Source organism: Bufo gargarizans, chromosome 6, assembly GCF_014858855.1.
Source record: "Bufo gargarizans isolate SCDJY-AF-19 chromosome 6, ASM1485885v1, whole genome shotgun sequence".
NCBI lineage: Eukaryota > Metazoa > Chordata > Amphibia > Anura > Bufonidae > Bufo > Bufo gargarizans.
The window spans coordinates 290,983,025-291,000,365 of NC_058085.1; the positions used below are offsets into that span (position 1 = coordinate 290,983,025).

At 46.3% G+C, this 17,341-nt stretch overlaps 1 protein-coding gene across 2 annotated transcripts in view; it reads right to left on the reverse strand.

Moving 5' to 3' along the window:
• The window catches only part of STYK1 (serine/threonine/tyrosine kinase 1), an 82,848-nt gene that overhangs the window by 7,080 nt on the left and 58,427 nt on the right, over positions 1-17,341 (reverse strand). For both annotated transcript variants that reach the window (XM_044299181.1, XM_044299180.1), the window contains 3 exons: positions 13,896-13,979; positions 12,794-13,002; positions 5,622-5,662 (listed from right to left, as the gene is read on the reverse strand). In XM_044299181.1, the coding sequence (XP_044155116.1) occupies positions 5,622-5,662; positions 12,794-13,002; positions 13,896-13,979 (334 nt within the window). The remainder of the gene's footprint in view (positions 1-5,621; positions 5,663-12,793; positions 13,003-13,895; positions 13,980-17,341) is intronic.

Consider the following 17,341-nt stretch of genomic DNA (forward strand, 5'->3'; position numbering starts at 1 on the left):
GCTATACCTTTTGTATAACGTTTGTGCATCCTAAATATCAGTGACATTCAATCAGTGTAATTTTTTATTAGCCGGTGGTGACAATGACATTACTTGCGCTATACCTCCTGTATAATGTGTGCGCAACCTCCTGTATAACGTGTGCGCATCCTAAATATCAGTGACATTTATTCTGTGTAATTTTTTATTAGCCGGTGGTGACAGCGACATTACTTGCACTATACCTCCTGTATAACGTGTGTGCATCCTAAATATCAGTGACATTCATTCAGTGTAATTGTTTATTAGGCGGTGGTGACAGTGACATTACTTGCACTATATCTCCTGTTTAACGTGTGCGCATCCAAAATATCAGTGAAATTTATTCAGTGTAATTTTTTTATAAGGCAGTGGTAACAGCGACATTACTTGCGCTATACATCCTGTTTAACGTGTACACATCTAAAATATCAGTGACATTCATTCAGTGTAATTTTCTATTAGGCGGTGGTGACAGCGACATTACCTGCGCTATACCTCCTGTTTAACGTATGAGCATCCTAAAAATATCTGTGACATTCTGTGTACTTTATTTGCACATACACTTACAAAACCTAGGCTACTGTACGTGTGACATACTTGCAAGCATATATATCATTTAATATGCGCAAGGCAAGCAGTAAGTGGCCATGCTGCTGATGGTGCACGCAGAGGCTGTGGCCCTGGGCACGGTGAAACTGTGCCTGCTACCAGAGCACAAGAAACACACTTATCCACAATACCTAGCTTTATGTCCCAGTTTGCAGGGCGGCGCAGGACACCACTCTCGAAGTCAGACCAATGCAACTAGGTGGTCGGTTGGATTTCAGCAGATAATGCTTCCAGTCGGTTAAGCACCACCCTGTCTTCCACAAAGTCCACTCTCAGTAGCCAAGAGTCTGGTCAACAGAACCCTCACCCTGATCCTCCTTCCACCCACCATAGAGAGTCTTGGCAAACAAGTGATCCCACACTCGGATATTCCAAGGAGCTGTTTTCATCGTCATTCCTAAATTTGGGCCTCTCTCCAAGCCGGCCTTAAGAAGGTCATGAGAAGATCTTGTGCCCTGATTCACAAACTCTGGAGCATCCACAGTCAGAAGAAGACAACAGTACAGAGGGAGATGGTTCCGCCGCACCGCAACAGGCTGGAAGAGTCAGTGGGGTGGCAAAATGGAGAAGGCGGGCCACACCAAACAGGCCCGCAACTGCTACTCGGAGCACCCTCTTGCGTAAATCTCCCTTGCCAAGGGGTAGGTGTTCCACAGTCTGGCGCTTTTTTGAGGAAAGTGCAGACGATAAAAGAATTGTCATTTGCAACCTGTGCCGTACCAAAATGAGCAGGGGAGTGAACACTAGCAACCTCACCACCACCAGCATGATCCACCACATGGCATCAAAGCATGGGTCCACAACCAGTGTCTGCGGGTCACACCACTGCCTCCTCTTTCCCTGTGTTACGTGCTGGCAAATCCCTTGTCCAAGACACAGGCCCGGATGCCTCCCGCCATGCACCTGGACCTTCGCAAGCACTATTAGCTAGCACATCCACTTCTGTGTCCCAGAGGCAGCATACAGATGTCTATGCCTCAGGCCTTTGAACGAAAGCGCAAATACCCAGCCACCCACCCACAGACAATAGCAGTAAATGTGTACCTTTCCGAATTGCTGGCCCTGGAAATGTTGCCATTTAGGCTTGTGGACACTGAGGTTTTCCACAGCCTGATGGCGGCGGCTGTCCTGCGGTTCTCTGTCCCCAACCGCCAATATTTTTCACGGTGTGCAGTCGCAGCCTTACACCAGCATGTGTCCCGTAACATCACCCGTGCCCTGACCAACGCAGTTATTGGGAAGGTCCACTTAACGACTGACACATGGACCAGTGCTTTTGGCTAGGGACGCTACATTTCCCTGACGGCACACTGGGTGAATGTTGTGGAGGCCGGGAGCGAGTCGTACCCTGGAATGGCACAGGTGCTACCGATGCCAAGGATTGCGGGCCCTACTTCCATCAGGGTTTCCCGTGTCATCTACGTTAGTGGCTGCAACTCCCCCTTCTCCTCCTCTGCCTCCTCCTCCACTTCCAACTCAGAATTATCATCTTGCAGCACCAGTCAGCCATCAGTCAGTAGCTGGAAGCAGTGTAGGACTGCACTGGCGAAATGGCAACAGGCCGTGATTAAACTGATCTGCTTAGGTGACAAACAGCACACCGCCGCAGAGCTGTGGCAGGGTATAAGGGACCAGACTGAGCTGTGGCTCTCGCCACTCAATCTACAACCAGGCATGGTTGTGTCCGATAATGGCCAGAACTTGGTGGCGGCTTTGGAGCTCGGCAAGCTCACACACATACCATGCCTAGCTTACGTGTTCAACCTAGTGGTTCAGCGGTTTCTCAAAACCCACCCCAATTTGCCTGAGCTACTGGGCAAGGTGCCCATTTCCGCAAGTCATAGACAGCTTCCGTCGGTCCGGCAATGCTGCAGCAGCGCTTGCAATTGCCAGCTCACCGACTGTTGTACGGCGTGAGCACGCGCTGGAACTCGACGTTCCACATGTTGGCCAGGATTTATGAGCAGCAGAGGGCAGTAGTGGAATAGCAGCTGCAACATGGTCGTCGACTTGTCAGTCAGCTTCTGCTCTTCACAAACGACGAGTGAGCATTGATGTCTGACCTCTGTGAGGTTTTACACAACTTTGATAAATCAACACAGATGGTGAGCGGAGATAACGCTATTATCAGCGTAACCATCCCACTTCTGTGTCTACTCAAACGCTGCTCACAATTAAGGCGGACGCTTTGCATGTGGAAGAGGTGGAAATGGGGGGAGAAAGTAAACAGGGTGATAGCCAGACCACCCTCAGTTCGTCTTCTCAGGCCGAATTGGATGATGATGAGAAGGAGCAGAAGACGGTTGCCTCCGCTACAGAGGGTAGTACCCATGGAAGTTTTATTCCATCTGTTCAGCATGGATGGGCAGAAGAAGAGGATGAGGAGATTGAGAGTCATCCCCCATTTATAAGAGCGAAGTCTTGTCTGTTGGGACTCTGGCACACATGGCTGACTTTACATTAGGCTACCTTTCCCGTGACCCTCGTGTTGTACGCATTGTGGCCAACAACAATTACTGGTTGTTCACCCTTCTCGACCCCCGATACAAAGAGAAATTCTCATCTCTCATTCCTGTGGTGGAGAGGACGAGCAAAATGGTGCAATACCAGAAGGTCCTTGTGGAAAAATTGCTCCAAAAATTTCCAGCTGACAACGCTGGCTGCAGAGTACGTAATTCCTTGGCCCCGAGGAGGGGAGACAAGGGGAATACACAGCAGTTCCAACAGAGACAGGTCAACACTCTCCAAGGCCTGGGATAGTTTTATTACACCCCGCCAGCACCCTCAACCTGATGCACAGCCTAGTGTCACAATGAGGGAAAAAACTTGGAAGATGGTGAAGGAATACGTAGCAGACTGTGTCAGCGTCCTCAGTGATCCCTGTGTGCCTTACAACTATTGGGTGTCCAAGCTGGACACGTGGCACGAATGGGCGAGCTTCACCATGTAGGTGCTGGCCTGCCCTGCCACCAGCGTTTTGTCTGAGTGTGTATTTAGTGCTGCTGGGGGCATAATAACTGATAAGCGCATCCGTCTGTCAACTGAAAATGCTGACCAGTTGACTCTTATAAAAATGAACAAGACCTGGGTTGCCCCTGACTTCTCTACTCCACCAGAGGAAAGCGGCTGAACATAAAGGCACTCTAAATATGGCTTTTATGGTGTATTAAATACACTGTATTCCCATGCACCCCTTCCACCACTAAAAAGGGTATATGGTTCAATCTCCCTTTTCTCATCCTCCTCCTCCTCTTCCATCATATCAACATGATTATTAGGCTTCCCTCGATCCTAATGTTTTAGAGGGTCAGGTCAGCAGCGGGCCCTCACCCATAATGTTTTAGAGGGTCACCAGTAGGCCCTCACCCCAAAATTTTTAGATGTCAGCTCGGCAACAGGCCCTCGCCCACAAAATTTTTAAGATGGTCAGCTCGGCAGCAGGCCCTCGCCCACAACACTTTTTAGCTGGTCAGTTCAGCAGCAGGCCCTCGCCCATAATGTTTTAGATGGTCAGCTCGGTAGATGGCCCTCCCCCATGATGTTTTAAATGGTCAGTTCGGCAGCTGGCCCTAGCCCATAATGTTTTAGATTGTCAGCTCGGCAGCAGGCCCTCTCCCACACATTTTCTTAGATGGTCAGCTCGGCAGCAGGCCCTCGCCCACAAGATTTTTTAGATGGTCAGCTCGGCAGCAGGCCCTCGCCCACAACATTTTTTAGATGGTCAGCTCGGCAGCAGGCCCTTACCCATAATGTTTTAGATGGTCAGCTCGGCAGCAGGCCCTCGCCCACAAACTTTTTTAGATGGTCAGCTCGGAAGCAGGCCCTCGTCTACAAAATTTTTTAGATGGTCAGCTCGGCAGCAGGCCTTCACCCCTAATGTTTTAGATAGTCAGCTCAGCAGCAGACCCTCACCCCTAATGTTTTAGAGGGTCACCAGCAGGCCATCAGTTATAATCTTTCAATGGTGTGTATGATGCCCTCCTTTATGTGTAATAAATGGTGTATTGGAGTGACGGTTCCTTTTAATTTTTGGCAGCCCTTTCCCTTAGTGCATAGGCTTTATGAGTGTAGGAGTCCCACTACCTGAACAATTATACCACAATGTAAATTAGGCCCTCCTTTATGTGATATACAGGTTGTATCGGAGTGCCTCTTCCTTGCAATTTTTGCCAGCACTTGCACTTTATATACAAGTAAATATGCAGGAAAGAATGTTTCCTAACAATTTTTCCTCTAAAATCGATTTTATCTTTCGGTTTGGTGCGTATTATTGTCAGTCTGTAAAAGTGGCGTACTACTCGAACAACATCGTTCCCAGCAGCGACCTGGGAGTCCAAGATGCATCCAGACATCCTCCCCATGCTGTTAGTAACATAGTAACATAGTACCATAGTAACATAGTACATAAGGCCGAAAAAAGACATTTGTCCATCCAGTTCGGCCTGTCTTCCTGCAAGTTGATCCCGAACCATTTCAGTGGTGTTTCTATCAATTTCTGAACTTTTCCTATGAACCAGACACCCTCCTCTCTTCAGAGCAGGGGGTGTCTGGTTTAATGCTCGGGTTCCTCCACTGACTTCCATAGTTTTTCAACAATAAGTCTAGAGCTTCCATTCTAGGTTATGGTTACCTCAATTACCAGGTGACATCAGTTACCATAGTGTAAATGAGGGAAAATGTGTAACATTCTATATCTCTCATGAGTTTTATTTGGATTTTGCTGCTGATTTTACACATTACCAGGCAAAGATATAAATTCTGCATTCAACTCACCCTCAAAATCCAAAAGTAGAAATGTTTTGCTTTGTATGAGTACTTGTATACATCCATATTTGGGATTTATATCACTAGATGCTCCCCAGTACTGGAAACACATCCAGTGCAACATAGATGATCATGTTTTTTTTTTGTTTTAAAATATCTTTCTATTAATAATTTACAAATCAGTGCATTTATAAAGAAAAAAATATATATATAAAAGCCATCCTTACCTAAAGTTATCATCTCATAAAGCAGAATTCCAAAGGACCATCTGAAAGACATGTAAGAAGGGATATTATTACAGAAGAATGGTGCAGTGTGTATGGAGGTTTAAAGGACAATGCAAAGCAAAAATACTAACATAAGCATATCTACTAATAAAAACAGGTTAAACTTCTATAAAAATAATATTGTAAGTTATTTATGAATCAGCTGAAATACACCCTAATGACAACCAATTGGCTTCAAGTGGACCTTTGAGACATTTTGTATTAGGGGCAGTGGCGTAACTACCAGGGAAGCAGGGGAAGCTGCTGCTTTGGGGCCCGGGCAGCCCTGCAGCGTGTCAGTCAGATTATTTAAAGACTAGGACCTATCATGGGTCCGGACTTTGTTAACTAAGTAGCAAGACATGTAGTGCGGCTCCCTGCACTTACTATTATATGTGAGCTCCACTCCATTCGCCCGCTGTGGCCCCCGTTACCGTCTCCCGCGCTGTATGATAATTACTACTATCGGAGCAGGGAGGAGGAGACTGCCCTTTTTCTCGATGGTTGTTCCTTCTCCCTGGCTGTAGCGCTGTCCAACCGCAGCACGGAGCGTCACAGCCAGGGAGAAAAAAAAAAACTCCCCTTTTCCCTGTGACTCTCTGCGCTGCGATTGGACAGTGCTACAGCCAGGGAGAAGGAACGACCATTGAGAAACAGGGCAGTCTCCTCCTCCCTGCTCCGATAGCAGTAATGACCATACAGCGCGGGAGATGGTAACGGCGGGCACAGTGGGCAAATGGAGCAGCGCCCAGATATATGTGACCATCCGCATGCCTGCCCGCCTGTCTCTCTTACCTACCCACCCACCGCACTTGTAGTGCCAGCTGACCTCCTGCTCAGCCCTCTGAGCATCCCTGCAGCCTGCCTGCCAGCCAATGCTGCCAACCTTCAGACTCACTGCTAACCTGACCAACAATGGTGAGTATGTGCCCCCTGCCTGTACTATGCCCCCTTTGCGCTGTATTCTGCCCCCTATGCTGCACTGTGCCCCCATGCTGTAATGTGTGTGCCCCCTGCCCTGTACCTGTCACGGAAGGTGTACAGGAGACAAGACAATACAAAATGAATATATGACTCACTGGATCCAAAACTAAGGAACGAAAAGGGAGACCCCTGCATAAGACCTGGCACTCTCCCTGACTGCTCAGCCTATGCGAACATCCCAAAGGTAGATGATCGCATATCCTCATACCTCAACTGTATAACACCTGAACACCCTATAATAGTGAGGGGGCACGACCACTGGCTCCCTACACTAGACACGGAGGGAGTCAGGGTCACCTGGGATCCAGCAAACATAAAATCACAAATGAACGTACAACACTCTTGTAGAAGACAGGGAAATAGGATCAGCATGCACACACACTCCAGGAAGTTGTATAAACCGCACACTAATGCATTATGGGGAGGAATTTAAAGGGATGCAATCAGTCCAACTACAAGACAGCTGAGAGAGGCTAACGAGATGAGGAACTGAAAACCAAAACAAAGAAAGCTCAAGGAGGAGGTTCTGAAAGGCATCTGTCAGAGCTTCTCAGATGTCTGATTGTGACAGTACCATACCCCCTATGCTGTATTGTGCCCCCTGCCCTGTACTGTACCCCTATGCTGCACTGTACCCCCTATGCTGTATTGTGCCCCCTGCCCTTTACTGTGCCCCCTATGCTGCACTGTGTGCCCCCTGCCCTGTACTGTGCCCGCTATGCTGTATTGTGCCCCCTACCTTGCACTGTGTTCCCCCATGCTGCACTGTGTGTCCCCCTGCCCTGTACTGTATCCCCTATGCTATATTGTGCCCCCCTGTCCCATACTGTACCTCCTATGCTGTATTGTGCTCCTGCCCTGTACGGTGCCCCCTATGCTGTACTGTGCCGCCTGCCCTATACTGTGCCCCCTATGCTGTGCCCCTTATACTGTACTGTGCCCCCTGCCCTGTACTGTGCCCTATACCCTGCTCTATGCCCCATTATAATACCCTGTAGGAGGCACATTACAGGAGCATATACCCTTTTATCCAGTCAATGTATGGTGGCGTTATCCAGTCACTGTATGGGTGTGCTATCCAGTCACTGTATGGCGGCATTATCCAGTCATTGTATGGGTGTGCTATCCAGTCACTGTATGGCGGCATTATCTAGTCATTGTATGGCGGTGTTATCCAGTCATTGTGTGGTGGTGTTATCCAGTCACTGTATGACGGTGTTATCCAGTCACTGTATGACGGTGTTATTCAGTCACTGTATGGCACTGTTATCCAGTCACTGTACGGCGGTGTTATTCAGTCATTGTATGGCAGGTTATCAAGTCACTGTATGGCGGTTATTGAGTCACTGTGTGGTGGTGTTATCCAGTCATGATATGGAGCTATAACGTTACAGTGTTTTGTTATCCAGTCATGGTATGAGCTATTATCCAATATGGTGGTATTATTTAGTCTCTATATGTTGGTGATTATATAGTCACTAAATCTATTAATATTCGGGGGTAGGGCTAATATCTTTACAGTATTTACTGTAGATTCTAGTACATAATACTGTGGAGTGAGCCTTATAGAATACAGTCCACACCACTGATCACCAGGACTAAGCTGTGCACTCTGCCAGCCTTCTGTACTATAGCATGCCATACTTTGCAGCCTCCCTTCTCTAGTGCTTGGCACTTGGCACTATCATGGCACACTAAGGCTGGTTTCACATCACGTTTTGCCATTCGTCTAATGTATACATAAAATGTATATGTTAACAAATGCCTCAAACTGACACCATACAGTTGCATCCGTCGCCATAGAGTCCCATTGTAAAAAAAAAATATATATATATATATATATATATATATATATATATATGTTAACGTATAAGTTTTTTTTAACAGACTTTGCAGGATACAAAAGCAAAGTGTGCTGCGCTTTTGTATCCCTTTTTTCCAATGTATACATCAAACGGAAGGCATAAATGTGATGTGAACCCTCCCTTACATATGCACACATACGATGCTAGGATAGTCATGGGGGGGCCCCCATGCAAAATTTTGCTATGGGGCCAATTCAGTTCTAGCTACGCCCCTGATTAGGGATTATTATTATGTCATGGCCTGGATCCACCAAAAGATAGTTTGGTATTCTGGTGGGCTAATCTAACCCTGTGTCTTGATTTTTGTTTGCTTTATCTTAGGGGTCATTCTCATGAGTGTAGGCACCAAGAGGGCATAACTACTGTGAAGGGGGCACTAAGGGTGCATTGTACTGTGACATGGACACTAAGGGGGATAACTACTGTGTGGGGACACAGATAGGCATTGGGCAGAGTTAGAGGCTTAGTATAAATTTTCTTCCTCTGGAGCGCGTAGCACACCACTACTGCTGTCCCTCCTTTGGTTTTTCAAAAGTTAGGAGGTACCCTGCTGTGTATGTACGTAACGGCTAGCGAAGCCTGGGCCGTAATGGACGGCAGAACCAGCAGTCAGGCCTGAAATACCAGTGCATACTATAATGTAATCTCTTGCCTCCTCCACCTGACCGGCACTAGTTAGCCTTTTATTTTTATATTTTTACATGACTGAGTGAGTGAGGGGTTGCATGATGAGTGTGGGAGGGTCTGGATTAGCAGTGGGAGGGAGGATTATGGGGAGGTTGCTTGGGAACTTTTCTATGGGGCCCGGCCTTTTTTATTACACCCCTGTTCCCACCATTCACTGTGCATGCCTCAATCAGTTTGGTCACCGGACTCTATTATTTATCCATGAATGCGCTATTAGGTCATTTGGATATGAGATAGATCCAGGGACTCCACTAAGCACGAGCATGTTCTAATAGACCTGATGCTACCTTCCGATTACAATGCTCATAGATCATCAGTTTGAGTAGGATGGTTTGCAAAGTAGATGAACAAGGAAGCAGTAATTGTTATTCATATTAGTCATGCTCTTTCTTGGAAAGATCGCTAACTTTCCTGCAAAAATCACATCCTTGCATTATCAAGTTCCTTGTTATGCATGCCAACAGCAAATGTCAGCACAAAGATAAGGCTTTGCATTAAAGTGTTCTGGTATTTTACTATTTGGCATGGTTTATCACTAAGAGGTGGTATTTAACCCCTTTGTGACTACCACTTTTTTTTTTATAGCGGTCACTAAGGGGACTTAGGCTAGGCTGCTGCCTTTTTATGTGTCTCCTGCTTTAATGGCCGATCCTGTTCATTTGTCCTTTTAGATGTCATAGCCAATAGCGACTAAGTCAGGGGTCCACAGCATTTTCAGGGTGGTGATGCTGGTGGTAGGGGACTAATTAGGAGGACAGACAGGGTCATCTATCGCCGAGACCGTGAATGCTGAACAGTGTGTTTGTTTTCGTCAGGTTTGGCATATTGCAGATTGGATTAACAGATTGCTGGGTGGGGCTGGTGAAGACCCGGCGGTCATGGTACACATTGGCACCAATGATAAAGTCAGGGGGAGATTGAAGGTCCTTAAAAATTATTTTAGTGAACTAGGAGAGAAGTCCAGGACCTCCAAGGTAGTGTTTTCAGAAATACTACCAGTGCCACGAGCGCCACCAGATAGACAATGGAAGCTTAGGGAGTTAAATAAGTGGCTCAGAAGCTGGTGCAGGAAGGAAGGGTTTGGGTTCATGGAGAACTGGGACGACTTCTCGGTCGGTTATAGACTCTACAGTAGCGATGGGCTGCACCTTAATGGGAAGGCTGGAGGAGCTTTTAAACAAGGATCTTGGGGGTGAGTGGGGGGTCATACTAATAAGGGGGTAGATAGTGTAGATAGAGAGTGGGATATAAGAGGAGACAGTGGGGTTAAGTGGGGGCTGGGGTTAGTGAGGAAAGTAAGGAGAAGACTGGACAGACCTTTACACCGATGAAGAATAGAACCTGTTACAAACAAACATCCACCAAGGTAACAAAAACAAATCATGGATATTCACTTTACAGGTAATAGTAATTTAAAATGCATTTTCACAAATGCCAGAAGTCTAGCTAGCAAAATGGGGGAGCTGGAGGCTATGGTACTAGAAGAACACATAGATGTAGTTGGTGTGGCTGAGACATGGTTGGACTATTCGCATGACTGGGCTGTTAATATTGAGGGTTTTACACTATTTAGGAAAGACCGGGTCAATAGAAAAGATGGTGGTGTGTGCCTGTATGTGAGGAGTGATCTGAAGACAAGTGTGAAAGAGGCAATTGTGGGTGCAGATGGTGAGGATGTTGAAACCTTATGGATGGAAGTTCAAAGGGATATAAACACTGAAAAAATATTACTTGGTGTAATCTATAGACCCCCAGAGGAGACATCACATCACAGAGGAGATAGAAGCTCAAATGTATAACAAAATTGAGCGGGCTGCACAGGCTGGTACAGTGATCATAATGGGAGATTTTAACTTCCCAGACATTGACTGGGGTCACGGTTATGCCTCAACTGCAAAGGGGAGAATATTTCTCAAATTTGCTGCAGGACCACTTTATGGGCCAGTTTGTAGAAGCTCCCACTAGGGGCGATGCTCTGTTGAATCTAGTAATTTCTAAGGATGCAGAGCTTGTTGGAAATGTTACTGTTCGAGAAACACTAGGTAAAAGTGACCACAATATAATTATATTCCCCAGTCAGGCAGAGCAAAAATATAGAATTTTAAAAAGGCTAATTTCCCTGTGTTGTGAGGCAGCATTTCAGGGCATAGACTGGGAGCAGCTACTGTCATATAACACTGAGGATAAATGGAAGAGCTTCAAATCAACATTAAGTAAATTGAGTAATTGCACAATAAAATGTATGGCTTACAGCTACTGTAAAAAGGGCAATAAATGACAAAAAAGGTACCTCTTCTCCTAGAAAACCCAGCTGTCTTCTGTACAGGTTTCCCTATCTTCCCTATCAGCTTGAGTAAATTCACATGGTAAACCTGCTCCGGCTTTTGCCGCCCTGGTGGGTGTACCTTGTAGTTTACATCTCCAATTTTCTTGAGTACCTCATAGGGCACCTCCCACCTAGCCAGGCTCCTTTTTTACCCCTTATCTACACACACACACATATATATATATATATATATATATATATATGTATGTGTGTGTGTAGATAAGGGGGGAAAAAGCAGCACCGGAAAAAAAATAATTATAAACCACCTTGGGTGCACAGCCCAATGGGAAAAAGCTCACCCAATATGCAAGGTATAAAAAGTGGGCAGCAACTCCATATGGCAAGGCAATGTTTCGACTCTATACAAGAGCCTTTCTCAAGTCTCATTTTTTTTTTCAGCAGGTGGGGATGCGCTTTGTAGGATACAACAGCTGATGTGATTTATGTAAGTAATTCATCATGATTGGGGGCAGGGGCATAACTACCATAGCAGCAGACCATGCGACTGCTATGGGACATAGGGCAAGAGGGGGCCCAGTCTAAGTTGGGATCATCTCCTCCTCTACTGGAGGTAAAAACTTGGTCAAGACTCTACCCTCTAAAAAAAAACAACTTTTAGCAAATGAAGCAGTGGAAAAATGGCCCAAGGATCATTGAAAAGGGTTTAGGCAGAAAACCTTTTGTCCTGTCTGGGGAGCCTGGTTTGATCCTTGCTATGGGGCCCTTACTTCTCCATGTATGCCACTGATTGGGGGCCACACAAAATGGTATCAAGGGCTGCATGTGGACTCCGTGCCACAGGTTTTGCACCCCTGATCTAAGTGATTTCAAAAGGAGGGGGCTCACTCTGTCAGCCCTGTGCATCCCTGAGAATTAGACAGTGGGGTGCTGATATCTGTACTCAAAAGCCGGGGTTCCAGTGAAGTCACAAGGTCTGCCTTAAGTGTGTGCCTATAAGGCCATGCCAGAATGGTGCTAGGCCAAACTGTCAATCAAAGGCAAGTGTCCCGCCCATAGGGCAAGTGTAGGCAGGAGGACGGTGCTGAAAAACAACTGCTAGGGCAGGTAAAGACAGAAAACCCCTTTAACTGCTCATTTACCTATGACTTAAAAGCACTTTTTCTCCAGAAAGAAGCAACGGATCATCAAGTGAAAGATATCATTACATTCAGCTAAGCTAGTTCTACAAGGCATTGTGTCTGGTGTATCAGTGAATTTCCTGGTGACAGACTCGCTGTAACTCACGCAGTAAGATATTCAGGTGTACTTACACATCAGCTTTCTCTGTAACAGGCAAGTAAAGGAGACGTTCAGGAGACAGCCATTTCAATGGAGCAGGACGTCGAATAGGAAAGTTCCCTCTTAAGTGCATTTCACAAGCTCCACCCAGTCCAGTCAATTTTGCCGTGAAATTGCGCTGGATGAGAACATTTCGGGCTGCAACATCTCCATGCAATAGTTTCCTTTCATGTAGGAATTCCTGAATCAGAAAGAAAGAAAAGTTAGTGACAATAGAGTATCCTTGAAGTTCACTGTATATAATATGTAACCAACATTCATATATGCCAACTTTGCAAAATAGACGATCCCACCATCTATGGCCATCTCTAGTGAGCTTGCAAATGCTACTATATCAATTTGTCTGCTTGGAAATTAAAGGGGGTTGTCCGGACTTTTTTTTTATATTGATGACCTGTCCTCAGGATAGGTCATCAATGTCAGATCGGAGAGGCTCAGACTCCCGGCACCCCCGACGATCATCTATTTGAAGAGAAAGCAACGCTCGTACAAGTGCTGCCTTCTCTTCATTATTTACTTGCTCACCGTCGCCACTGCAGTGGTGAGCAGGTGTAATTAAAACTCCGCCATACCATTCACTTCAATGGGACAGGTCCCTAGTCTGCTTGGAAGTTAAAAGCCTTGTCTGCTTTTTTTATATTGATGACCTGTCCTCAGGATAGGTCATCAATGTCAGATCGGCGAGGCTCAGACTCCCGGCACCCCCGACAATCATCTATTTGAAGAGAAAGCAACGCTCGTACAAGTGCTGCCTTCTTTTCATTGTTTACATCCTCACTGTCGCCACTGCAGTGGTGAGCAGGTGTGATTACAACTCCGCCATACTATTCACTTCAAATAGGACCGCTCCCTCCTATTCACCAAATTAAAAACAGATTAGAAAAAAAAAATCTGTGTCACTATATGGTTTTAATTAGTAAACACAAATATATAGGACACGTTCCCTTTAAAAAATAAAAAAAACTAAGATGTCAATGTGAACAAAGCCTCACTTGATGATGCATATTGCATATCCAACATGACGTACAAATAAATGCAGTAAAGGGAATCTGTGTTAGAATATACCAGACATACCAGTGCTGCCAGGATCTGTAGTGCTATTGTGTAAACTTGGCACTCGGTGAGGTCATAAAGTATTCCATCCATTGGCACCAAATCCTGTTAAAAAAAATTACACTTTTTCACTACCATAAGTAATAGGTTTAGTCGCTAAACAAGTATTGTGACCAAGTATCTGTTGGGGAAGGCATGTCGTACATTCTGTACATTGTGATTTCAGCTACAAAGGGAATTTCCCCACTAAGGACTAACTTCCTTGCATAGTATCTCCAGTTATTCCAGTCTGTGCACATTGTATTACAGATCTCTGTATCTATAGTATCTTATCTGTACAGATCAGGACAGATTTACTAATCCTGTCTGCAAAGCAAAAATTAAAGCCCTTTTCTAGACAATTTAAAAAAGTCTCCAACAAGGTGCAAAGATGTCTAAGGCCTCTTTCACACTTGCGTTGTCCGGATCCGACGTGTACTCCACTTGCCGGAATTACACGCCGGATCCGGAAAAACGCAAGTGTACTGAAAGCACTTGAAGACGGATCCGTCTTCAAAATGCGTTCAGTGTTACTATGGCAGCCAGGACGATATTAAAGTCCTGGTTGCCATAGTAGTAGTGGGGAGCGGGGGAGCAGCATACTTACCATCCGTGCGGCTCCCGGGGCGCTCCAGAATGACGTCAGAGCGCCCCATGCGCATGGATGACGTGTCCATGCGATCACGTGATCCATGCGCTTGGGGCGCCCTGACGTCACTCTGGAGCGCCCCGGGAGCCGCACGGATGGTAAGTATGCTGCTCCCCGCTCCCCACTGCACTTTACCATGGCTGCCAGGACTTTAGCGTCCCGGCAGCCATGGTAACCATTGAGAAAAAGCTAAACGTCGCATCCGGCAATGCGCCGAAACGACGTTTAGCTTAAGGCCGGATCCGGATCAATGCCTTTCAATGGGCATTCATTCCGGATCCGGGCTTGCGGCAAGTGTTCCGGATTTTTGGCCGGAGCAAAAAGCGCAGCATGCTGCGCTATTTGCTGCGGCCAAAAAACGTTCCGGAACGGAACGGAAGACATCCTGATGCATCCTGAAGGACGGACTGTCCATTCAGAATGCATTAGGAAAATCCTGATCAGTATTCTTCCGGCATAGAGCCCCGACGACGGAACTCTATGCCGGAAGACTATAACGCAGATGTGAAAGAGCCCTAAAACTGATAATAAATGTTGGGCATGGCATGTGTGCCACTTTTTGGTTCACTTTGAATGAGTTGTCCGGCTTCTGGTGGCAGCAGCATATTGAATCTGTCGAAAAAATAAAATAAAAAATCATACTCACCTGCTCCCCATCGCTTAAACTTCTGGATGGATGGGGTCACACGTGCAGCAGCAACCAATGACTAGCTATAGCGGTGACGTGTCCCTGGCTGGAAGTCTACAGGACCGTAAGACCAGGGGTGGGATTCAAATTTTTGACGACAGGTTCCCTACTCAACGGTGGACACGCGGCATCACGACACATATATACATACACCATATGTATTAAAACACATACATACACCATATACATGGTACACATACATAAATACACCATAAATATCCTACACACACGAACTTCCCAACTTTTAAAAAGCCTAAGTTTTTTACAGCGCTGGCCCACACCTCTAACTCCACCCAATGTCTATTGGCTGTAATTTTACCACCCGGATCTGGAGAACTGGAGGGAAACGGCTGAATCCCATGCCTGCGTAAGACCAATGAGCAGAAACAGGACTGAGTGTTGGGGAGCAGGTGAGTATGAATTTTTCAACAGGTACAACTGCAACAGGCCAGACCTGCAGGGTATAGCGAAGTGAGGTCACGGTTATGGGCAATCGAGGGTTACTCACTGTATTGGAGAACCCTGGGCAGGCGCGTGGCAGTGAAGGAGAGGTAGACACGGTTCCTCTGGGGCACACTCTGTATGGAGGGACCAGGCCTGATGGTGGATGAGGTGCCCTGGATGTTACAGGTATTTTGAGTGCCTGGGGCAAGGTCCCTTTTGGATTCGTGACGCCAGTGCCTTTGACGGTGGCACACCGGTTGGTAGTTGGAATGATGGAGGTACACAGATAGAATAGTGAACCAAACGTTACTTTACTGAACAGTCCAACTTTGTACAGCAGGCAGGAGTACAGTCCTTCAAATCACAGTTTCACAAGTGGGCTTATTCACAAAATGGCAGGTATTAATTATGCAAGATACGCAGAGGGTAAATTCACAAGCACTCAGCAGCAGGTTGTACCTTTCCTCAGAAACAATGTACACTGTCCTTTCTAGAACTCCTGTTTTGGCTTTATATCCCAAGGCCCGGATGCCTAAAGGGTGGCTTAAAGCCTTGGTTACTATCTTCATCTGGTATTAATTAAATCCTTGCTTTCTTTTCTATTTGCATCTGCCCATCAGGGTTACTTATCTTTCCCTGGAGTTTCCTCACTTGGCTGGTGATTGACTGTGGATTTCTCCCAGGAGGTCCTGTCCTGCAACTGGGGTGTCTTCAGAGCTAACTAAGGCTCTCTTGGCTTCAGGCAGGCTGGATCTCCTCACTAGCCCTCTGGTCATAGCTAGCAGCCAGGGCTATCAAGCTGCATGTCAGGAGCAGGCTTTCTAACCTCTGTCTTCTCAGACTCCTGACTCTGCACACACTAACTCTCCCTGTCTGGGCCTGGACATTTATACTAGGGGCTCCCTATCTCCCTCTAGTGTCTGGGATGTCTAACTACACCCAACTAGGCCTGCTATTGCATCATACAGGGGTACATTGCATATAACAACACATTAGAACATACATTAAATGCACAATTAAATATAACATTTCTGTTCCTTGTGAGGAGGAGTAACACGCACACCAATTGACCCTTGTGTAGTGCCCACCCCTACCTAGTGGGACACTACACAACACGCTGCTGCCACTAGTTAAAACAGTTCGAAAGCCGGACAACCCCTTTAAGCCAGAATTCCGGTTTTGTTTTCAATGTTAATTTGCCCCAATAAGTTTACTTAAAGGAACACTCCAGGCCAGTGATCTTCAACCTGTGACTCTCCATGTTTTGCAAAACAACAAGCTCCCATCATGCCCTGATATCTGCAAGGTATGAGGAAATGATGGGTAGTTGTAGTTTTGCAACAGTTGGAGAGTCACAGGTTGGGGAACATTGCTCCAGACAAAACCTAAACACTGTGTTACACTTAGTGCAGGGATTAAGGCCTCTATCACACGGGCGTTGCGGGAACATGCACGATTTCTCTGCGCGAGTGCAAAACATTGTAATGCGTTTTGCACTCGCGTGAGAAAAATCGGTATGTTTGGTACCCAGACCCGAACTTCTTCACAGAAGCTTGGGATCGGTGTTCTGTAGATTGTATTATTTTCCCTTATAACATGGTTATAAGGGAAAATAATAGCATTCTGAATACAGAATGCATAGTACAA